Source organism: Cutaneotrichosporon cavernicola (genome assembly GCF_030864355.1).
Source record: "Cutaneotrichosporon cavernicola HIS019 DNA, chromosome: 2".
Taxonomy (NCBI): Eukaryota; Fungi; Basidiomycota; class Tremellomycetes; order Trichosporonales; family Trichosporonaceae; genus Cutaneotrichosporon; species Cutaneotrichosporon cavernicola.
The window spans coordinates 1,308,123-1,331,925 of record NC_083394.1 but is presented as its reverse complement, the minus strand read 5'-3'; the positions used below and the strand labels follow the sequence as shown (position 1 = coordinate 1,331,925).

Here is a 23,803-nt window from a genome sequence, read left to right as displayed (position 1 = left end):
CAGTGCAACTCTCAACATCTCTCCATTCTTCTTGACTAATCCCTATCCCCTCGCCTCATCTCGACCACTCAAGGTTGGGACAGCTGTCGCTCATCCAACTCGACGGCCGTCTCTGTCCATCTTCCCCTCATCGCCACCGGCGACCATGCTCCTCTAATCTCCAACGCGTACACCCACATCCCTTTGCCCCAACATGGCCAACCCAGTCAACTGGCTCTTTCTCATTGAGCTCATTGTCGTGGTTATCGTTGCTTCGGCCTTCCTCTTCTACTGGAACCGCATCTTCGGCTCTTGTCTCGCCTTTGTCATCCGCCTCATCGCCTGGCGCAAGTACAATGCGTACATCGGCATCGGATCCTTCCAAATATCACCGCTTGCAGGCCGCATCGCCTTCCGCGACGTAGAGTATCATTCCAGTAACCTCTCCTGCAGGATCCTCCATGGCAACATTACGTTTCGGTACTGGAAACTGCACGTGCAGCACGAGGGCGACTCGCAATCGTCCAACCCGAAGCGCGGTGAGTTTGGGCCGCGCGCGTCGCGGTACACCTGGACCCCGGTGTGGGCCGTGCTCCAGAACCATGCTGATCGCAGCACGTCTACCCTGCCGGATCGCTGCCTACCTCGACGGTCTCGAACTCTTCTGCTACAATAGAACCCCGGCGTACGATGCGATCGTCGAGCGGATGAAGAAGCACGAGGCTGCGCAAGCCGCGCGAGAGAAGGCTGCAAGCGACCTAAGCCCGACCGAGAGCGCCAGCTCGAGTGCACAGCCACAGCGCACCACCGCGCGCCAGCGCCGCACTAACCACCTTTCCCGACAGTCGCAGTCGTCGCTACCGGCCGAGAGTGACAGCCCCGTAAGCGAAACACCCAAGCCGTTTGAGCACCAGCACCATACGGAGGTTGAGGCGCTCAGCTGGTTCTTCGAGGCATTTCCACTTGCGATCAAGGTCAGCAGTGGCTCGGTCATCCTCGGCTCAGACGCGACCCCGATGGTCCTCATCGTCGACTATAAGCGCGCGAGGGGAATCGTCGAGATCTCAGAGTCGCGATCTCAGTGTGACCTGTACCGCATGTCAATCAACATGGCGCTCTCTGATGTTCATGTATTGATGCGAACCAACACCGACTACTCAGGACCGCTGCTCGCTCATGGTAAGCGCATCTACGACGACCTCGTCGAGCGGGATAGTCGAATCCAGCTGGAGCCACCATCCGCCATCTCGTCGTTTCCAGGATTCCACTGGCTCGCGAAGCGCTTCGACTTCCTGTACGACCCGCGTCTCTCGGTGCCAGTAGTCGCCGGCCTGCCGGCAGACCGCGTTTGGAAGGGCCTGGCGCGCTACAGGCTACCAGATGAGAAGGTCCAGGGCGTGCAGCTGCAAGACGAGGAGAACCAGTACGCCAAGGTTGCCACGATTCTCTCGACCCGAGCTCTCGACTTCACGTACTATTCGGACACACCGGGGTTGGTGCCGGAGATCATTGAACGTCTCGACGTCGACCGCACCGACACGATCGGCAATATCGAGCTGCCGCCTGAGTGGGGAATCGACGTCACTCTGCACGGCGGGAACGTAAACTACGGGCCGTGGACTGATAGGCAGCGTGATGCCCTGCAGAAGGCGTTCACGCCGTCCATCTTCTTCGACACCGAACCCCGGACGCGCCTCAAGGCCGGCGACACGCGTCTGCATGCGAGCCTCGCGGTCAACGTCAACATGACGGAGAAAACGACGCTGCGCATCCCCACCCGCGAGCCGTCCAAGGACTGGGAATGGGACAATGCCAAACCCGAGACGCAGCGGCGGTACGGCTGGCTCGATGTTGAGATCGGGCCAAACTCTTCTGTTGGGTACACACAGTCCCAGATCGCGACGCCACAAGGGTACGACTCGATACTCATGTTTCACCTCGACTCGCTCAGTATCGCGTCGAGCGTCAACTTGCAGACATTCGTCGTCGCCAAGACATGCAAGGTGAGCTGCCGATGTCTCACTAGCTGACAGCAGTTGTCCATGACCATGCCTAATCCCCTCGTGTGGAATGCCCAGCGGAACTGGGGCATCGACATTACCCTCGACACGCCAGAGATCTGGCTGCTCCGCGAGCACGTCGCCCTCATCTCCGACCTCTCCAAAGACTGGAGCTCTGGGACCGGTGGCGAATTCCGACACTTTGTGCCCATGCACTACAGCTTCCGTTTCTCCTTAATCAAACACATCATTCACCTCTACATCAACGACTTTAATATTGTGGACGTCCCCCGCTCCAAAGACCACAATGGTGAGCTGATGGATTCCTCGGCAGCTGACAGCAGCTTTCCTTGACATCAAGGGCCCGCGCTTGGACGCATATGTCGCTGTCGCGTCTACTAGATACCGCCCTGAGTTTTCCGTCGTGCCGTTCACGGTCGATGCGAAGAACGCCGTCATCGAGCTCTCTCTCCCCAGCTGGGATACGCATCGCTCGTTCGGAACTCCTCCATCAGTCGAAGTGGGCCGGATAGGCGATATAAGGGTATCGGGTTCGTACCGCTACTATGCTCGACCGCAACCCGACCACGTCGAGAAGCTCGAGCTGCACATCGAGGCAGAGAACGTCGCCTTCCTCGCCCTTGGCTGGGCCGTCCGCCGCATATTCTGCGTTAAGGACAACTACTTCGGCGAGTTCACCCAGTTCTCCACTATGCAGGAGTTCCTCGAGAAGTTCGACCACAGCCCCGACTCCGTTGGCGATCCCATCCTAGAGAAGTATCGCCCCGGAAAAGTAAGCTTCCGCGGGATCAGTATAGCTGACACCAGTCCGATCCCTTTGCCGTCCACCTGACAGTAGACGTGCGCGACTCGCTCATACTGATGTCCGACGAGATTTACGGCACCACCAAGGGCATCGCCATCCCCATACCCCAGCTCCAACTTGACCTAAAGAATAACGAGTACCAGATGGGTGAGTTTGAGAGCTTTGTGTGGCTCACGCCAGATATGGCTCTCGATGTTGCCCCAACCTATGTTGTTGCGTGTAATAATATCGCACAGAGCTACAAGGAGCTCTCTGCGCCTCTCCAACGAGACCAAGACGTTGTATTTGTAGAAGGTGAGCTTCATTGCCCATACTGCACCTGACACCAGGTATTGAAATCAAGGCAAACCGCCTCTTCGGGCCACAGCCTGAAGCTACCACTTACGTGTGTCTGTGGGAGATCTCAGTCTCCCACGTATCCGCATTCCTCTCGCCGGCGTTCAAGGAGACGCTCGCATCCGTGGGCACAGCCGTCGGATACAACTGGAGCGACCGCGACAATGCGCCAGCGTCCGTTTACATTGCCGAGACGCCGCCGGACGGTGAGCTTAAGGATTGCGAATGATAGCTAACGGCAGCGACGTTTGTCAAGGTATCGGTTGCCCGTATCACCGCTCTGCTCTCGTCAGGCAACTCGGGCGTGGCTGTCGAGCTGCCGAAGGGCCTGTTCATCGACACGAGTTCGATGGCGTCGAAGTCATGCAGGTCCGTGATGGGCCTCGGCGTACCATGTGTCGCAGTACATGTGCTGCACCGACTCAAACAGTCCAAGCGTTGGGAGCCAGTCGGATCCGTCTCCGCGGGCCTCTCACTTGACATCTACGAAATGCCGAAGGGCTGGGAGGAGGAAGCTGCCGAGCAACAGAAGTTCCTGCAGAAGGAGGACGAGCCGACGCGGCGGATACCGTACCTGTACGGTGGCCACGACGACCACTCCGCAGGAAGCCACCGCTTCGATGTGTACTTACCCCGACCGCAGCTTGTGGAGGTCCCCGCAATCGATCCCTCGCCAGAAGCTGTCGAGGATGAACCCCTTTACGAGTCCTCCGACTCGAACCCCAACAGCGACGGCACCTGGTATTCTGTCTCGCGATCGCGCATTGGGCGGCGAAAGCGTGCTCAGACCGTGACTCGCGAGGACCGCTTCTCGTCGCTTGACGATGAGGGCTCGACGTCATCCAAGTCCCATAATTCATCCACTCCTATGGACGAGATCCCTTCCGATGAGGTGATCACGACCGCTCGCCCTTCAAAGTCGGAGGACATGGCGACAGTACTGGAAGACCGCCTTAACAGCATCCGGAAGATTCAGCTACGCGCTGCGCGCCTTTTCAACTACCCGTCCGAATCGCCGCGAGCGTCGTGCGGCGTGGACGGGAAGGGAGAGCCGTTCATTCCGCTGACCATTGCAGACGGGAGCATAATGCGTATCAACCTCGACAAGACGGTCGTCGAGCTCAACCCGGACACGCTCCGCGCTGTCGCAAACGTCTCGGGTGGGATGAGCACCGCCGCTGTCCGGCGTGAAGTGCTTCTTGACAAGCTCCTTGACGATCACGTCACAGCAGTTCGCAAGAGTGCGAAAACGACGAGCTCGACCCTCTACGACGTGACAGTGCCGCAGATCGACCTCCACCTCGTGCTGGGCTGCTTCCAGCACCCCGAATCCATCATCCACTGCACGCTGGACGCGCCTGCGATCCGGTTCCTCGAGACGCCTGTCCCGGACAGCACGGCGTCAAGTACGTCAGCGACCGCCGAGGTGCGCGGCTTCTGCCTGACGCTCCTGAAGCAGGACACGTCGCACAATGTCGTGTCCCTCATTGACGTGCCGAACTTTGACACTGCCCCCCGCGGCGACGACATTCTGCCGTTTGCTCGTGTCTCCGCGACCCGACTCAGCGCGACGTTAAACGAGGAGCCGGGAAAGAAGACTGTCCAGTTCAAGGCCCTGGACTGCATGTTCCAGGCTGCTACCCCTGGTATCCCTGTCACGTCCTACCTCATCGACACGTGGCGGCCCGTGGTCGAGACACTTCCTTCACACCGTCCGGACCTCACAGTTGCCGACGTCATCTACGATGTGCTCTCCGATGCCATCGATGAGGGCTTGGCAATGTCCCTACCAAGCTTCATGTATGAGAGCTCGTACGCCCTGCAGTTCAACGACCAGCGGGGCTTGCGGCACGACATTGGCTGGTTCACCATCGCACGTCTGCGACACTGGATGCACATGGAGCGACAACGCCGCGATCCCGCTGAACAGCGTCCATCTGAGGAGCAGATGTCCAAGAATGTTGTCGAGTGGCTCCTCCGCCTCGACGAGCCGACTGTCAACGAACACGTCCTGTTCTCCCAGCCTTACCTCCGCAAGGCGTTTGGGAAGTACCTGGACCGTGCAGGACTCACGCCTGAATCACGCATGGACACGTCCGTAAACATCTTCTTCGGCATTGACGCTCTCCTGGTTCGTCATTACGGCCGCCTCCTCGAGACGGGTGCAATCGCCGCCAGTGTGATCACTATTGAGAACGTGACGTTCGGTAGCGAGCGGCACAAGGTGTGGGAGGGTGACATGCCCATGACCACCGTCCAGGCGTTGGTCACTGTCGGCCGCGTTGCTGTCGACCTGCACAACAGTATCGTCAGCGTCTACGACGCCGTTCTTGAACATGTCGACACACACCGCGAGGCGATCCACGAGCTGCCCATCGTCCATGCTGTCGACCAGGGGTCGAGAGTGGTCGTCGACGTCCATCTAGGTGATATGTCTGCGGCGATCTCGGCTGGTGGGATGCGTGTCGACGTCACCTTTGCGGGAGCCCAGGGGTCCACCACGATTGAGCGCAGCCGGCAAACTGAGGGCGTGGCAGACACACACTGGGTCGAGCGCAGTTCCGTCCTACTCAACTGCCAGTCTGTACGCGCCACGCTCCGCGAATCTGTCGATACCATCCCCGACGACACGGAGCGCGATTTGGTCGTCGTCGAAGTCCGTGGGGTCGGGTGCACCGCCGACTCGAGCATGGATAACTTTGACCCCAAGGGTGGCTCGGCGCGCTTGGCATTCAACGTTGACGCATTCGAGTTTGACTCGCGCCCGCAACTCAAGGCGTTCTTCGACTTCGGGCAGGAGTGGCGCCGCAACCACTACCCGCTGTACGTTCCGACGCTGGAGCACACCAAGGCTGTCAGCGAGCGCCGCAAGGCTTTCCGCGACGCGTCCCCCCACGCACGGCCGGCTCAGCCGCGCCGGGTCACCATCCTCCGCTCGATGGCTGTCGATGTGGTCGTCCGCTCCGCCCGCATGCAGGCTCGCGCTGCCAAGGGATTGTGGCTCGGGTGGGACATGGGCCAGGTATACGCGTACCGGAATGGTTCACCGGACCATCTACAGTTCGGTCTGCAGGTCGCGCCGCAGATCGTAGGCGCGTATCACTCTGCCAAGCGCGTCAAGACCAAGGAATCATCTGTCATCCATCTCCCGTCCATTACTGTCACTGCGACGTACCGCGACCCGAAGCGCTACCCGTCACTCTCTGCCAAGGTCAAGTTGGGCATGTTCACGGGTATCCTCAAACCGGCGGTGCTAGACCGTCTGCTCTCGTTGCACCAACGCCTCGGCAACGATGTGCTCGCCGTCATCCGTGAGGTGCGGGGCTCGAAGGACTCAACGCCTCATCTGGATGTGCCGACCTCGCTTCCTCCCAAACCGACGAGGTCGCCTCTCGTTTTCCGCATCCAGGCGAGTGTGGACGGCGTCCGAGTCGGTCTCCGTGCCGACAACGTCACCCCGACTCTCATGTTCGAGGCGCTCCGCCTCCAAGGCTCAGCATCGAACGTCGAGGCGTCCAAGCTCCAGTGGACAGCCAAAGCCAACCACGTCGGCCTATCGATCATCCGTATGGCCGACGGGCCGTCGTACCAGGCCGCCGAGCCGCTACGCGGAACGCGCTCCGTCTCCATGGTGCTCGACGTGTCGGCGGAAGAGACTCCAGGAACTCACCGCACGCCGTCCAAGCTCAACATTACGTTCTCGCGTGTGCATACAGTCATGCACGTCGCGGCGTTGAGCGAGCTGGGTGACCTGATCAGAAGCTGGTCGTCTGATATCGCCGTGCTACGCAAAGCGCATCGCGAAGAGGTCGCAGAGGTCAAGGAGCATACGACGCGCGTGCTCAAGAAGCTTGACGCTGCTCACAAGGAGAAGGACCGGGAGAGAGCGAAGGAACTCGAGCCGCCCTGCCCGAGTGTGAGCGGCATGCCGGAAGGCAGCGCGGCGATCGAAACGTGGTTTGCCTCGCGCGTCCTCACCCTTGAGGTCACGGGTATCGGTATCGCCATTCCGTTAGATGAAGGCGCCCCAATCGACGTGGCCAAGCGAGCTGGTGGTACTGGACCCGCGCTGTTATTCTCGGTCCGGTTTATCGGTCTCACGACCAGCCGAACCGAGACGGTGCGATTCCGCGTGCAGCAGACGTTACTCGGATTTGTGGACCAGTTCGACTCTGGTCTTTCAGAGAGCTTCCAGGGCACGTATCACCGCTCAACTAACTATATGGAGCTGCCGTCAATCGAGGCCGAGGCACAGCTGACCTCCACGCCCTGCTCGCTTCACGTCTCTGCCAACTGCACGGCTTCCGACTTCAAGCTCTCCCTCACGCCCGACATCGCCGACGGGATTGCGCGTCTCACCGACCTCTACGAGCACGGCAAAGTGCATCTGTCCGTCATGGAGCGCGACTACCGCGCCGAGTGGGCCAAGTTTGAGGAACCAGGCCAGTCGGTCGACTCGCTGGCTGAGAAGTATGACTTGCCTTCCGACCACGACGCACGGAGTCCCCACAAGGTCCACATCCAGGTGTCGTGCCGTTTCGATAGTGGTGTCGTCGAATTGCATCGCAGTAAGGACGCTGCGCACGCGGCCAAGGAGCGGAGGATGTCGGTGCACCAGAAGACCAGGCGATGGGCCAAGGAGGCACATCTGGACAAGTTCACGCTCCCAACGGTCTCGGTGTACGCCGATTATTCTAGCACAGAGAATATCGAGGACCACCAGCGCACGCTGCTCTTCAACCTCGCCGTGCATGAGAGCCGCAATGTGATCCACCCCACTATTCTCCCCTTCTTCGTCGACGTGGTCACACGCCTTGAGCGTAGAGCCGAGTCGCGGCCGGTGCCAGCGGAGCTACCTAAGCCCTCGACCGAGTCGACAATGCCCATTACCGAACGTGCCCTTGAGCGCATCGCCGACGCCCCGACAGGCAAGCTCCGATTGCGTGTCACGCTACGCATTGACCGTTCTGAGCTGCGCCTGTCGTGTGCACCCGACTCGAGTGCGTACGTGGACCTGAAGTGGGAGAGCGGTGGCTTCGTCGCGTCAACTTTACTTGGCGGAAAGGACACGACGACGCTCGCCGGTTCAATCTCGGGCGTCACAGCATACCTATCCCACGAGTTTGCAGATCAAGGTCAGGGCTGCATCGAGGCCGGAGCAAAGGACCTCGTGTTCAACCTCACTCTCTGCGACGCCGCCGACTCGCTACAGCGCGGCCTCTCCGTCGTTGTCGACACGCAAGTGGGCGCCAAGTTCCGCCTCGACGCCTTCAGCGCCTGGCTCATCTTCATGGCCGTGTGGGTCGATGCTGCACCCAAGTTTGAGATCAAGAAGCCGGCTGAGACTGCGGCTCCTACAACTCTCCCGGTCCACCCGGTCGCGAGCACCAAGCTGGGCGTGGCGGTGGTCCTGCGCTTCCGCAGCATCGACTTTGACGCCAACGTCTCCGTCACGCAAGCGCGCCTCGAGATGACGCCAATCATCATCAGCACCGTGTCCGATGGCGAGCAGTCCAAGCTCGACCTGAACATCGGGACTACTGTCGTGACTGCCGAAGGTGACATCTCTGGCAACCTCCGCTCCGAGAGCCTGAAGTTCACTACGGTCCGTCGTTCAACTCGCGCCACAATCCGCCCGGATGACGCCCAGCTGCTCCAGATGAAGATCGAGGGTGGCGACCTGAGCGGCAACCTTTTTATTGCTGGGACGAACATTGTTCGCTTCCAGCTCGAGCCTTCGGTTGTCACGCTCACGGACGACTGGATGGAGCTCACAACCGACCCCTCTGGCAAGGTGCATCTGGACTTCATCGTCAACGCGGGCAAGTTCTCGGGCGTGCTGCGTCTGCCAGCCATCCCCCGCCTTCTGGGCAACTTCTACAGCATCTTCGATATGGCCGACGTGCAAAGACGCATTGCGTCGCAGCGCTCTGAGGCGTTCAAGCGGCGCCATAAGCGCACCTCGGACCAGACGCCGACTACGACCGTTGTGCTGCCCGTGAAACTGCGGGCCGACCCCACCAGCACGCGCGACCACGTGCGCACAGCCCAGCGCATGCGGTTCGAGCTGGCCGGCCTCGACGTCGGCATCATCTCGGACGACTATGACGACAGCTACACTGTCGCATTCTACCGCTTCTTCATCGGCACGGTGCGCGCGGAGCTGTTCCGACAGGGTTCGGATGCAGGGCTCCCTCTTCGCGAGCTTATCCTGTACATCGACTTCCTGCAGTGGCAGTCGGCAGACGGGAACCGCGTTACCCGCTTCGAGACACATGAGATGAGCGCGCGCGAGCTCATCGACCGCGCCGTTGCCAAGGGATGGAACAACGTCGCAATGTTCCCCAAGATGGTAAGCTGACTGGTGCATTAAGAAGTTGACACCAGAATCTCAAGATGGACTCGACCGAGCTCCCGAACCCCAAGACAGTCGAGTACGACTTTGACGTGTCTTGGGGCGACACAGACGCCGATATCAAGATCATGCCCAACTTCCTCAAGTCGGCGTTCAACTCGTTCCGCAAGCTCATCCGAGGCATCGATCAGCAGCAGCTCGACCGCGCCAAGCGCCGTGGCGACGTGCGCTCCAAGCTGCGCGACGAGCCGGTGCAGGTCGACGAGATCGTCCGCAGCAAGTACCACCGCCGTGGAGAGGGACCCTTCAACAACCCCGTGCCCAAGCTACGCGCGATGGGCGACGTGACTGGCGACGCCGCGATGATGGTTCCACAGATCAAGCAGGCGCTCGCTGAACTGCCGGCCTACTCGCACCGCTTCGTTACTCTTCCCCTCGAAGAAGGTATGGACCTGCTGCTCCAGCTGTACGAGCGCCAGTTACCTGCCGTCAGCGAGGACGAGACCTAACTTTGTATTACACCATACCCCGCATACTGCCCATACCACTGTACATGACATGCAATCTTTTGTGGCGCGCGGAGTCTTGCTCTTGCCGTCCGCGACATACAGTGTCGACGAGTATCTATGAGGCTTATGGATACGCGCGTGGAGCATCTCGTCAGCAGGTCGGAGAATTCGCCACTGGATCCCACATCACAGATCAACAAGCTGCCACCGAGAGACACCTCCATCACCTCTCAGTCGTGCTTGCCGTGGTCAGTCCGCGTTTTAAAACGATATTTGCGTGTGGTTGTGGATACCCACTCATAAGTGTGTGCGTAGGTCACCCGTAGGAATTTGTCGGGGGAGATGCGTGCGTGACCTTGTACCATACGGATCAATCCGACTGCGCCATCACGGTTACGGCGCGGAGCACTGTGCATCCACATATGACCGTCAAGGTTGAGTCGGCTTCGCTGCGATCAGTCAAGGTTGAGTCGGCTTCGCTGTGATCAGTCAAGGTTGAGTCGGCTTCGCTGTGATCAGTCAAGGTTGAGTCGGCTTCGCTGTGATCAGTCAAGGTTGAGTCGGCTTCGCTGCGATCATGCACCGCCTCTTCCGAGATCAGAAATCGAGCGATAGAGTCCAGACCGAGCATGCCGCGCCATATCGACAGACACATCGCGGCTGGACCATCACAAACCGGTCCATTGTCCATAGATGACGTTTGCTGAGTGATGGAACACAGGTCCCATGGTGATGGGCCAGGTGGCAGACTCACCTCTCGGTGGCAGACTCACTCTCAGTGACAGACCACCTCTCAGTGGCAGACTCACCCCTCAATGACTGCCTTCTCTCAGTGACTGCCTTCACTCTCCACTCACAACAATGCTGATCAACACAGACGTCTCGCGTCATTGATGTGATCCAGAGGACATTGTCATTCCAGGACATTGTGTGTGGTAGCCGCGAGGTAAACAAGCAAACTACTCTCTTTCCTTGCCTCCTCACCTCCCAACTGCGGCTGTTGTCTATATCAACCCGCCTCGCACGAGTCCATCTTCTTCGCCCGCTCTCCACTCCCATCTCTTGACTTCCACTCTCCTCTCCTCTTGCTTCCTCATCCCAACCCCCCCCCCCCCCCAATCATGATCGAAGAGGCACCCATGCTAGTGGCCTACAACTCGCGGTTGGAGGAAGACACCCAACAGTTTGAGGACCAACGCCAGCAGTGGGACGAACGGCGCAAGCAGTACGGGGAAGAGCATGGCGCTGAAGTCGCCCGCATGTTCGACGTCGCGTACGTGCCTCTCGACACGACGCCCGACCCACCCCAGCCCATGTTTGCCTCACCAGAGGAGGAGCAGGCGTACTTTTCTCAGTTTGTGGAGGAGTGGTCCCCCAACCCTGTAGGCGAGTATGTCCACTTTCCGTACGTTCCCCCGCACAAGCGCGAGCTGGAGCCGGCAGCCCAGGCCACCCGGGAGAAGATGGTCAAGGCGATCACCACCCAGAAGCAGGCCGGGCAGGAAACCGCCGCTACTCAGAAACGGGCCCCGTGCTCGCCAACCCGTCAGCTATGCAAGACCTCAGGCAAGAAGAAGGCGTCCCCCAAGTCCAAGCCCGCTCCTCCCAATCCCGCCCGGCCCGGCCTGGCCGCCTCGAAGCTGTCCATCGACTTCACCCGCATCGTCTGCACGCTCGTCCTCCTCGAAAAGGGCACCCGCCACCCCTCGCTGGACCATGTGGCCCTGAACCGCCTGCTAACCCACCTCGCGCCCGTGATTGACACGTCGCGCGCCCTCCCCCGTCTTTTCGCGCACCAGCTCTACATATTCGGCCTCGAGGAGAAGGCGCTCGCTATCAACCCCAGCAGCCTTGCACTATTTTACATGGCTGTCCGGAAGGACACGATGCGCGAATTCTTCCGCATGACCAACCGCCAGGCCATGAACATCCTGTGCCCGCCTGCTTATGGGCCAGGCAACCCCCGGCCGGGAAGTGGATTCGGCGCTCCTGCTCCGAGCGCGCGCTAGTGCGGGTGGGCGGAGAAGTAGAGGAGATCTGGTGTTGTCCTAGCGCGCGCGGGTGGGCCGTGAAGTAGAGGAGATCTGGTGTTGTCCTTGTGTCCTTGATTTTGTCACCGTGGTTGTCATCTTGTACCTTGTCTATTGTCTAGCCATTGTCAGTACAGAGTATGTGCTCTGTGTTTCATGAGGATGGTAAGCAGCGCGCCAGTGGTCACAATGAAGATATCTTGGATCTGGTCCCTCCTTGAGAACTTGGCGAGTCCCTAACTGAGGCTAGTGTACGCGTGGACAGTCGCTGTGATTACGATGAACGCTGAGAACGAGCAGTCAGACCTGCAGCCAGAGGGATGCTTACAGTGCCCATCGTTAATCGCCGCTTGATCTTGGGATCTTGTATTAATGAGCCCCTTCTTCCAAGTCATAGCGTTGGGTTTATGGCGTTGGCACAAAAGTTGCGAGTATGGTTGTTTCAAAGTCGCAGTCTTAGGAGAGCGAGGCACCGATCTTGCCCAAGCACATCATTGCGACATGGAGACTCGATTTGAAACGACCGCTGAAACTCGTCACCCAACTCCACCAAAAGCCACCCAACCCAACCCAACCAAAGCCAAGCAACAAGGTGCCGGTGCCTCGGCGCCACCGAGCTTAAGGCCCCAGCAACCGGCGTCTGCAGGTAGCGTACGTCGCTTCGTCGCGTGCACGCGAGAGCATCGTACGATGTTTGCGCAGCCGTATCCGCGACATGCTCGAGCTCCACTCGTAATTGACGTGCGGCCCAGTGATCCAGTGATCTAGTAAGATCAGGCAAATCCCAACATGTTCGCCCTATTCGTTCAGCTGCGGGAACATTAAAGATGAGGTAAGCTCATTTTCATGTTGCGTCGGGTCTAGGAACGTGCAGGCACGATCGCATCAAAGAGCACGTGCCTCACTTGTCGCGTGCCTGGGATTATAGCGTCAGGATGGGCATACCGCGGTACTGGGCGTTTTAACGGGTGGTGTAATCTGGCTACTCTGGCAACTCTGGGGAACATGACGGGAACCGGGCAGCCCCGAGTAATGACACGATCGCACACAGACAGACTGTCACCCTAGCCGCCAAAGCTCTCTGCTGTGATGGCCGTATTCTTCTCAAGGGACATTTCAGGTGGAGCGGGCTCGAAATGATCCATCTCATTCCCCACTTGCTTTGCCCGGATAGCGCGGTGGAGCGAAAGGCGTATCGGCGTATCCACCGTCGTATGGCCTCATGACCCATTTTGCTTGACCCGATAGTTGGTTTGTCCGTCTATCCTTTTTTTTTTTTTTGTTGATGACGCGTTATTTTCTTCCCGAGACACATGCCCAATTCAGTAATATGGACGTCCCAACATGAACACATGCATGATTAGAACAGCTCGCGCTAAATTACAAGTGCATATGTGCAGAGTCGCGCACCTCGGGAGGAGGTCAGGTCAGGCAGCAACGGTCGATTCAAGCCGTTGCCGTTGACATGCCGCCAAATTCGTGGCGTCCAGTTTCGTGGCACAGCGCAATATATCTAATCGACTTGTACACGTTCCAACTATTAGCGCTCCTAGATTATAACAACACCGTTATGGCTCCGGGTCGGCGGGCGAGGGATAGGGAAGGGCGGCGAAACACTGAACAATGACCAAAAGCGGGCGAAACAAAACGGTTGATGTTCATGCGAAAATGTCCCAGAGTTGCCTGCGTCGAGGCCGCGTTGTCATGCCGCGGCTCTTTTCTATATTGTTGTGTGGAGTGGAAGGGATGGGTGGTAGGGATGGATGTGCTGTGGAATCGATCGGATAAGTGACGATGTGATGCGATGATGTGGCGCTACTCGTGCAAAGGCGGAGGTGGTGGCGGTTGCTGGTACCCGGCATGGTATGTTGATCCAGCTTGGGAGGCGGAGAAACCAGTCGCGGAGCTCGAATGAGGTGGCCGAACAGGAGCGCCGCACGCAGCAGGCTGTGTCGAATGTCAGGGCTGCGGCCCGGTGACGGGCGCCGCCCAACTCACGTCCTGGCCCCAGGCTACTTCACCTTCGGCACGGGGAACGTAGGCCTGGACGGGTGTCGTTGCGTGCGCATAGCTTCCACTGCTCCCTGACCCGACGGCAGAGCGCGGGAGACTGTGCGGAGGTGGCGCCGCTGGTGGGTACACTGCAGACTCATAGCGAACCAAATACGGCTGCGTTGGCGTCCCGCCAAGCGCGTGTGCGCGTGGATCTGTTGGGAATGGAGCCGAGGTCACGTACGGCGAAGGAGAAGGCGCCTAAATATTAGCAATATCAATACCTTGTCACTGACCGAGGAGGAAGACATCAAACGGCCCCTCGACGAGGTGGAGCTGGAACCGCGCTGTGGCTGATGACGCGCGGGATCAGGTCCCCGAAAGTCGTCGCCGACCACTGACCCAAACTGGTAAAGGGGTGGGGGGTAGGAAGAATTAGCACTTGATGGCTCTGCAGCAGGATCCTGCCAAGTCAGCTGTCGCGTTGGTTATTGTTCTAGTTGGAGGCGACTAGGCCCTGCGCAAAAATAAAAAAAGCAGCAACAACCGGCAGACCGGCAGGTATGTTGGTGATCTCAACTCACGCGAACAAATTCGCCAGGATGCGACTGAGTGCGGGCATGCGAAGAACCGGGAAGGCGAGGTGACGACACCACCGCGCTCCCGGGTGCACTGTAAACACCATAGGGTGCCGCCTCAGTCTTGACCTCTGGCCAGATGCCAGTGGTCGTCTTCGGTTGATCCGCGGGTGGTGGTGGGAGGGGTCCAGCCGAGCCCGGGTCGCGTCCACCACCATAACTCACTCGCAAAGAGTAGACCTGGCGACGCAGGTCTGCGTTCTCTTCGCGGAGGTAGGCGTTCTCGGATACTAATTGTTGCATCCCCTTGTCGTCGGGGGAGTACGCGAGACGTGTGTTGCTCGCGTACTGCGCAGCTGCCACTTGTCGTCGAGCATCCTCGAGCTGGGCAGTGAGGATTTGTACTTGCTCCTCGAGCTGTTGGACGTTTCGATGCCGTAGTTATTTCAGGCATGAGGATAATAGTGTTACGTATCGTGACAGGGGTTAAAGTGTCATGTCAAGCGGCGCACCGTCAGCTCTGATTCTAGTGGCAGTTGTGTTCGGTAGAGCACTCTGTCTCGCTAAAAGCGAAAGTGGTGAAAAGACTGCTGACCAGTAACAGGCACAATCACAATCAACTAGTCGTCGATTGTTTTCAGTCGCAGTCCATGCACTCTTGCGGTCGTTGATGTCCAGGATGGGGAAGTACTCACGGCCTTGAAGTGTGCCTTGCGCTTTTCTCGGTGGCGACGCTGGGCTTTGGCATTTCGAGAACGGTTGTCTCCGTCGTCGGCGGTGGAGGCGCGTGGGATTCCTGGGCCGCCAGGTGGTCCTGGTGGGGGTGGACCACCAGGCGGTGCTCCAACGCCAGAGCTTTGCATCTCTCCCAAAACCTGTCCGAGCCGGTGCGGAATGGGAGTTGCTCCGAGGATCGAGGCAAGGTTTGTCGGAAGGCGTCGAGGGTTTGATCGTGACCAACTCGGAATTGAGTAAGCGTCCCAAGTCGTCAACCTGACTGCTTTTCGACGCTGAGTCGCCGTTGGATTCTTTGAGGATGGAAGAGTGTAGAAAGATCACACACGATGCCGTACAACAACACCAATATGGGGGGAGGGGATGCGGTGGGGATTATCGGTGGAACGATGATGTTTGTAGGGCCAAAGACCTGCCGAGATGCGTGTTGGGAATAGAGCCTCGGTCCGGCGTCTGCGGCTGCTGATCTTGTGGTTGGTGGCCAGTGGTGGAGCTAGTGCGAAGTCAAAAGACGGAACGATCACGCGTTGGTGCCGGTGCCGGTTGCCAAGTTGTAACTACGCTCGTCTGATTCCTTCTTGGTTGGCGGGGAGGAATAGATACTCTTTCGGTTTTCAACGAGGAGTACGTCTGCACGTATGTATGCGTCGGTGTCTGTTTCCAACGTAAAGAAAGTTGGGTGTGGAAGTGGCTGCAGAGGGAATCCGAAAGGCCAAAGGTAACGCAGTTGTGCCGTGATATTGTTATCACCGTACCACAGTGCTGGAGTTGACAAGGATGAAGAGAATGACTAATCAAGTTGTGCGTGTGTCGACAGCAACGAAAGAAGTGAGTGTCGAAGGAAAAAAAGGGCTGCGAGAGTGTCGACAAGTGTTAGGGATGTTGGTGTGTTGACAAGTAGGACGAACAGTTGCCGATATGATGAGGGATGGAGCGTAGCTTCTGACCATGACCTACAGACACACACTTGCTCAGGCAGCCAAGCGTCGGGTAGACGGCGATAGATTGATGGAGGTGGGGTGCCGGGGAAAGGCCGTCGATCAAGGAAGATGGACGAGACGAGACGAGACACAGCAGGAAGGGGTAGAGTAGGCCAGACCAGACGATTAGGTGAGAGATGAAGGGTATCTGTTGTGGGCTAGAGGGGAAGTGGTAGGACATGCAGAGGGGCTAGAGGGCAATCGCGCGCGGCATTGGGAGCGGCGGCGAAGTGAAGGGGAGAGAGGGTGTGTAACCAACATATTGGTCCAAGTCATGATTAGTGTGCGGCGGCGGCGGGTATGGATGGTATGCGCGTAAGAGCGCAAGGAGCGTCAAGAGCCTGAGCCGCGTAAGGCGCACACCTGGACCGGGTCTGGCTGGGTTGGAGAATGAGGGTTTGGTTGCGTTCCCCGGTCCCGACGTTGCAGAGTGGGGAGGCTCCTTGATCTAGTAGTTCCTTGATAGTAAGGACAGAGGACCCAGAGGACCCACGCTGGCCCAGGTTTGACGAAGAGATAATCGGCATCGAGGGGTTACTAAGGGAGTTTGTCTACCATGAGACGGAGAGACATGGAGACGGTGACAAGAGGCGAGCAAGAGCAAGAGCAAGAGCACGAGCAAGAGCAAGAGCCAAGACACAGTTACTAATCCGTTCGGGCATCAAAGTAATAATCAGGGTCTTGGTTAGAAAAAAAAAAGAGCGGGCAGGGTTTATCACTCTCAGGTTCAACAAGTTGATCGGGGTAACAGGGAAAAACAGGGAAGACAGGGAAAGATCCAAGTCCCCCCTTTCAGGGGTTGAGTGAGGGTAATAGGAAAGAGTGGAGGCTGATTGTGGTGTCTTGGAAACTCTGCCCAAAAACTAATCACTCTTCATCTCAACATTCTCGCTCTGACATCATGCCTAATTACACAATTATCCAGTGGCTGCCGGTTCTCGAAGCTTGTTCAAGTGCTTGTGAACAACTGGAAGCCTCACAGGAGACACGCAGGCGCTCCGCTCTCCCTTCCACTCATTCGGTGAGGTCGTTTAGTTTTGACCCAACTCGAGTTTTGTTGGATTGTACTGTAAAAGGTCACGTCTCATCCAAAACGTCAAACAAATCTTTTGTTGCTCCAGGGGTTCCGTCAGTTAATGGCTGGTCATTTTGGCATCATCTCGTCGCCACATGCCTATCCTTGATTAACTTGATACAAACTATCAGACGAGCAGGATCTCAACCCGAAACTGGCCATGAACAACACATGTGATGCGATGCGGAACAAACCACTCGAAACACAATCAACCCAAACAGTTGGTCTTGGGAAGGCGACAGGTTGAGAAGGCTGGCCCTGTCGTCCCTCCTGAGCCTGGTCTACACGTGCAGTACGTCAGGCAAATGGCTCCGGCAAAATCGGTCAACCGATCATTTTGAAGAACACCGCATGGGTGGCAGGACGCGCACCGCCATCTGCGCCGTTGTTGCTGTACCGGTCAAGCCAGCCCCTCCGACAGTCAGGGAGTTGGTTACGGTCAAGACTCGCGTTCGGGATTGTGGAGCTGACTGCGGCATCGCCTCCAGTAGAAATAGAAATCCGATGCACACTGAGCCGGGCTGGGCAGGTCGCTTGGAAAATAGAAACAAGGTCACCATGTGCAGTGCAATACGTGGTTCATGGATATCCACCTCTTTAAGCCAAGCGGGACGGGTGGCTTGTTCCTTTGCCCTTGGTCGATCTTGTCGCTTACTGGGTGGCGTTTATGATCAGGGATTGGATTTCGTTCCTTGGTTGGACACAAGGTAATGCTTGGAAGATGAGAGGAGGAAAAAGACGCCAAAAGTACACGGGAAGCGCCACCCTGGAACAACGCGTCAGTCCTCGTCCAATGTCGACTGTATGCCCAGCTAGCCATCGACAAGGTCTTGTACAGTTGTCTCCAAACTTATGGCACACGCACATCCTCGGTTCTACGATTACGGCGCGTTACCCACAGAACGGCTGCCGTCACCAGCGATCCCGCGCCCAAAGAATGGTTACAGTACCTACTCATCAAGTCTTCCCGTGCGACCCAGCTTCTCAGCGTCCCTAGGAACATTGCGCCATCAATCAGAATTCAGATAGTGTCTGTGCGATCTACTCCTGGCCCGCAAGATGAACGCCACTTCTGGCCCAGGTGGCACTCGGCAACGGTGGCTGCCAGTCTGTGCAACCAACCGCATGATGCACCCTTGCAAAGGAGGTCGTGCGTCCACTTCGGCGCCTCTCGGAACCCCGTGCGCCACCATAGCAGTCGGAACTGGACCCTACGAACCCTTGCAAAGGTATTTCCGAGGTCGGTGTTCATGCCCTCCCAATAATGCCAAGCTGACATGGCTGCGGACAGAGTTCGCTTCATGAACCGAAGATCAGAAGAGCAGAACAACAGCAAGTCCTTGGAATTCCAGTAGAGTTTGCACAGTGGCATGTCCCCGCTAGCCCTTTGTTTGAATTGGAGGCGCTTGGGGTTCAAGCAGTTACTAACCATGTATTCTGTGAAGCTCTTTGAGGGTTTACCACAATATTGGAGAGTGCTGCTGTCACGACGTGGGTGGACCTGTCACGCTCGACTAGTGCTTTCCGCACGAGGTTGTCTCTCCAAACCTGATCATAGACTCACTCTCAAGCCTGCGTTTCATGGTGGAAATTTCCAGCGCGTTTGCCCTCCGAGTTGGGAAATCACATCCGCAGAGAGACTCTGGAACGACTTGACAGTATGGCATTGTGACGTTGCCTGCTGTCATCAACGCAACTAAGGTTGCCTTGACTATGCATTGGGTTGAGGGGTCCAGGCTCGAGACGCAGCACACGATCGGAACAGACAGAGGGGGGGGATCTGTGCCTGGCACACGGTTTCATGCCATGGATGCCTGACGAGTTCCGCCAAACTGCCAAGCTGAGCATGGAGAAAGGGAGAACTGTTCTCAGCTGCAAAGTCAGACTAACACAAAACGGCGCCAGCCATCCCTCGCGGCCCTCAACCCGGTTCTAGACGGAGCTGATATCGGGCCAAATTGTATTCTTGGGACGGCCCAGCTCTTGGTAAAATGGTAGCTTGGGAGCCGTTGTCTTGGGTGAGAGTCGGGTGCCACATTCGATCAGCTCACTGCACGTCCGTTGAGCGACTGTAGATCGACTACCGCTCTCCCGAAACGCGGGCGCAGTGTTTCGTTCATCGTCGTGGGCTGACGGCGAAACGAAAACCCCTGGCAATTGACGTCGCCTTCTGGTTCTGTACAAGCTCATCCAATGGACATGGGAAGTGACCCAAAGTACCCCAGGTCCCCAAGCGAACAAAACGATACGGCATGGGTGGAGCAAAGCATGCCGTTGTTGTCAATGACTCCCATCCCCAGGACTGAGAAAAAAACTCGAAACACCTTTACGACGTGGCCAGCCCCTCTCCTAGTTAACCTACCCAGGCGACGGCCAGGGGAACATTATGCCGGCATGACAACGAGAGTATCTACGACTGCGTACTCGCACGACCCCGCCAAGATCGTGTCGGTTGCGCGGCCCGCCTCTCTCCCACCCAGTCCTGAGACAGATCACCGCGGCTACATTGCTAAGGCTTGGTTTCAAGTGGGCGGGTGGTGGCCGTTGTGGCCGTGGTCGCCGTGGTGGCGGCGGGCAGTGTGAGACAAACGCGGCTGATGTTTGGCTAACACTTTGCGCTTGACTTTTCCTAGTCGTGGAATCGGCACGCATGGGCCAATACTCTTGGCTCCTGGCTTGGCCATGTGGAATTACTTGAGGTTCCACGAGGCCACGACGGTGTCTGAAGGTTCCAGCCACAGAGTCGTACCAGTCACGAGTTTCAATCCGGTCGCTGAAGATGTCTTTCGCCCGTCTTCTGCAGTTGACCATCGTCCGACTCTGTCCCGTGGCAGCGTGACAAGTGGAGATATGAAGATGGTATATGACTTGCCGATCTCGACCCGACGATCATACGATCAGGACTCATGGCCGGAAGGTCGATCGCTTTCGGGCCCAATGTGCCGATGCTTTGAGCTAGCCAAGGGTTGAACAGGCGGCGGCGTCTGGCACAGCGTCTGGCAGAAAGAGCTCACAAAATGGCCATTGTGGTGTCGCCGGTGTCGGCGACTGCCGTAAGTGCGTGATCGCCTGGCAAGATTGGCCGCGTCAAGACATGGCAGCTCTGGCCGTCTCTGGTCCAAGTCAATAAAAAAATTGGACAGAGTAGGAGCAGGGGGAGGTTCATCGTTCGATCATTAGTGCTGGGGTTTTTGGGGCGGAAGATAGGAGGATAGGAGGATAGGACGAGTCTCGCTCTCGACTGACTCTCAGACGAAACGGGACAAGGCTGTTCGTTACGAAAGCGCCAGTACCGTCATCATTCCTTCTTCCCTTGTCATCACATATCCTATACTGTCCTTCCAGGCATCAATACAGAGGTCGAGTCAGTCAGGTAAGATAGAGCACTTTTTATGCTCCCCTAAGATTAGACAAATATCAATCTGTCTTCGTGGTGTAGTGGTTATCATACTCTCTTAGGGTGACTTGAGTTTCTTATGGGAGTGGCCCCGCGTTCGAATCGCGGCGAGGACCAAGTGGGATTAAATTCCTACAGCAGATATCTTTTGCTCTCTGCCGTATCTCTTATGGGTCTGTTGCCCTCGCTCCGTGACTTCGGCGTTGGCGGCGTTCGGCAACAGGTTCATGGTCTTGTAGCTCTTCAATACCACCCATATGGCGCTTCGGACGTTGCCCGAAACAGCCAACAGCCAACAACATCGGGTGACTCTGGACACTGTTCACTGTTCATGGGCTAGCTTGCCGAGTGGCTTCGCCGTTCTCACCCAACCCGTTTCAGTGCACAAGAGTACCTCACTCTCTACCGCCTGGCCTAATGGCAAACCGTGCATTGATGCTAAGCTAACAACATAAACCCAAAAACACGTTACAGACCCATCTTGTCCGCCGTCTCCTTGATGAGCGGCCCAAGGTCGCCGAGGGTGTCGGCCATGATGAAGCCGGCGTCCTTCCAGACCTGGCGCTTGGCGACGGCCGTCTCGTTCTGGTTCCACCACACAGCGCCAGCGTGGCCATACATCAGCCCGCGTTCAGTCGCGGCACCCGCCACAAAGCCGACAATAGGCTTGGCGACCTCCCCAGGCTTCAGGTTGGCAAGGTAGTCCTGGTACACCTGTGCGGCCTCCTCCTCCATTTGTCCGCCGACCTCGCCGACCAGCACGCCAAACTTGGCCTTGGGGTCATCCAGGATGAGCTGGAGAGCCTCCCATGTCCGCGTGGAGGGGAAGGGGTCACCGCCAAGACCGTAGACTGCGCTCTGTCCTAATCCGAGGGCGGTGGTCTGAGCGGCCAGCTCATAAGAGATCGTGCCGGAACGTGTGGCGATACCGACACATCCGGGAGAGTGGACTTGGAGAGGCTGGATGCCGAGCTTGATGCGCTCGTGGGGGAAGATGACACCGGGGCAGTTGGCGCCGACGACGCGCGTCTTGTTCTGCGATCGCAGGGCGCGCTGGACCTTGAGCTGCTCCTGAGTTGGGATGCCCTCGGCGTATGCAACGACAAGCGGGATCTCGGCCTCGATACACTCGATGATCGCGTCGGCGGCCGCAAAGGGGGGGACGAACACGGATGCAATGCGGGGCTTGAGCGCTGCAACACCCTCCTTGACAGTGTTGAAGACGGGCTTGCCGACCATCTCCTGTCCACCCTTCTTGGGCGCAACAGTGCCGACAATGTTGGTGCCGTAGTTCTTAGAGATCAGGTTGTTGGCCTGCGATGCCTTGCCTGCGCCGAGGACCATCACGGGGTCGTTCTTCGTTACGGTGAGGTTACGCAGCGTCTGCTCATATTGTCCATCACGCGAGAAAGTAACGGGCACGGAAGCGGCCGCAGCTGCCGCTGCAGAGCTGCTCTCGGCGTGTTTGGGGCCGCCGGCAAGCCTGACAGCCTCGGCGGCGGCGGGACGTAGGTCGGAGAAGTATTCGATCTCGGGGATGGCCGCCTTCTTGAGGATCTCGCGAGCGCTCTCTTCGCCCGTCCCGCGGAGACGCGCAACAATCCGCGGCACATGCTTGCCCTCTGCCTTGCACGCGTTGATGTACTTGACCATCTCCTCGGCAATCAGGTCCATCTTGGTGATACCGCCAAACGAGTTGACAAAGATGACCTTGGCGTCTGGGTCGTTCATGACGACGCTCATGGCCGCTTTGACATTGGCAACAGTCGCGCCACCACCCCCGTCGAGGAAGTTGGCGGGAGTGCCGCCCTCGGCGACGAGTGCGTCCATCGAGCTCATGGCAATGCCAGCGCCGTAACCATAACACGCAATGTTACCGCCCGTCCGGTTCTTGTGGTAGAAGAGCGAGCCCTCGGCGGCCGTCCGCTCGAGAGGGTGAATCCTCTTCTCGTCCCCGAGCGCCTTGGTTTCGGGATACTTGGTGAGGGCAAAATCGTCGGCGATAACTTTGACGCCCGTGAGCTCGGTGCCGTGCCCGTTCGACTCAATCTTGCCCGACACACGCAGTAGGCCGTTATTGCGCCACGCATCCCATACACCCTGCAGAGCCTTGGTGGTTGCCTCACGCTCGCCGGCCTGGATTCCAATGTCGCCAAGCCAAGCATTCGTCCCAGCCGGCAGACTCGCCGAAGTAATGTCGAGAGGGAGGACGACCGACTTGCCGTCCTTCTCAGCCTCGAAGACGGGAACGTTGAGACCGCGCGAAGCAAGCAGGCGGATCGGGACGCCAGCAGTCGACGTCTCAGCCGTCACACGCGCTCCTGGGATGTACTGCGATCAGCAACCAAGGCCAGGTAGCGGAGAACAGACAACCACAGATGCTCGACCCGGTGCCAGAGTTACCGGTCTGCCCACCACCAATAACCAAAAGGTTCCAATAGGTTACTCACCTTGGAGAGGAGGCCGGCACCAGAGTTGGACTCGAGGTGAAGACGGCGCTTGGAGGCGCCGCGCACAGCGCGCGCCGTACGGAGCGATGAGTTGCGGAACATGATGGAGGAAGAATGGAGAGAGTATTTGGTCTGCATGATCCATCAGTATTAGTATCAGATTGTAGTTCCGGGTTGGAGGAGGTTGGACAACCGCGGCCAATACCGAATACCGAAATGGGAAGTTACCGAGGGGTTCAAGTGAGTCCCTCGGCCGTGGCGTCCTTATTCCGCTCAAGTCCCGTACTTACAATAGCTTGAACTCGACATTCGGCTCTACTGAATGTTGGATTTGCGTAGCGGACTTCGGCGTCGAGGACCGGAATCTGCAGTCTGCCCGTTCCGCTCCTGCGCGAGCGAGTCGCCCATGTGGTCGTCACGAATAGCGTCGGGGCGACACGCTCTTGAGTGTTAGAGTGCGGTTGGGCGGAGACACATCCTCCTCTCGACCTCAACATCACCCCTGCCCCACTCCTTTAATCCAGTTGCCACCAGTCCACGTGGGGTCACGTGACGTGGCCA

The 23,803-nt window shown here is 58.0% G+C and overlaps 4 protein-coding genes across 4 annotated transcripts; 2 read left to right on the top strand and 2 right to left on the bottom strand.

Annotated features, from left to right (window-relative positions):
• Nucleotides 1-193: 193 nt before the first annotated feature.
• Nucleotides 194-10,005, top strand: CSF1 (uncharacterized protein; the record flags this gene model as incomplete). The annotated part of the gene is made up of 9 exons (XM_060597536.1): nt 194-518; nt 595-1,982; nt 2,016-2,289; nt 2,324-2,772; nt 2,808-2,952; nt 2,986-3,099; nt 3,135-3,347; nt 3,384-9,493; nt 9,529-10,005. 9 exons carry the CDS (start codon nt 194-196, stop codon nt 10,003-10,005), a joined length of 9,495 nt encoding a protein of 3,164 aa, XP_060454420.1.
• A 1,121-nt stretch (nt 10,006-11,126) lies between these two features.
• Nucleotides 11,127-12,014, top strand: CcaverHIS019_0205150 (uncharacterized protein; the record flags this gene model as incomplete). The annotated part of the gene is made up of 1 exon (XM_060597535.1): nt 11,127-12,014. The coding sequence occupies one exon, from the start codon at nt 11,127-11,129 to the stop codon at nt 12,012-12,014; it is 888 nt and encodes a 295-aa protein (XP_060454419.1).
• Nucleotides 12,015-13,994: 1,980 nt separating this feature from the next.
• CcaverHIS019_0205140 (uncharacterized protein) lies at nt 13,995-15,468 on the bottom strand (the record flags this gene model as incomplete). The annotated part of the gene is made up of 4 exons (XM_060597534.1): nt 13,995-14,288; nt 14,324-14,491; nt 14,612-15,022; nt 15,301-15,468. 4 exons carry the CDS (start codon nt 15,466-15,468, stop codon nt 13,995-13,997), a joined length of 1,041 nt encoding a protein of 346 aa, XP_060454418.1.
• Nucleotides 15,469-21,260: 5,792 nt separating this feature from the next.
• On the bottom strand, nt 21,261-23,344 carry CcaverHIS019_0205130 (uncharacterized protein; the record flags this gene model as incomplete). The annotated part of the gene is made up of 2 exons (XM_060597532.1): nt 21,261-23,123; nt 23,243-23,344. 2 exons carry the CDS (start codon nt 23,342-23,344, stop codon nt 21,261-21,263), a joined length of 1,965 nt encoding a protein of 654 aa, XP_060454417.1.
• Between the last annotated feature and the right edge of the window lie 459 nt (nt 23,345-23,803).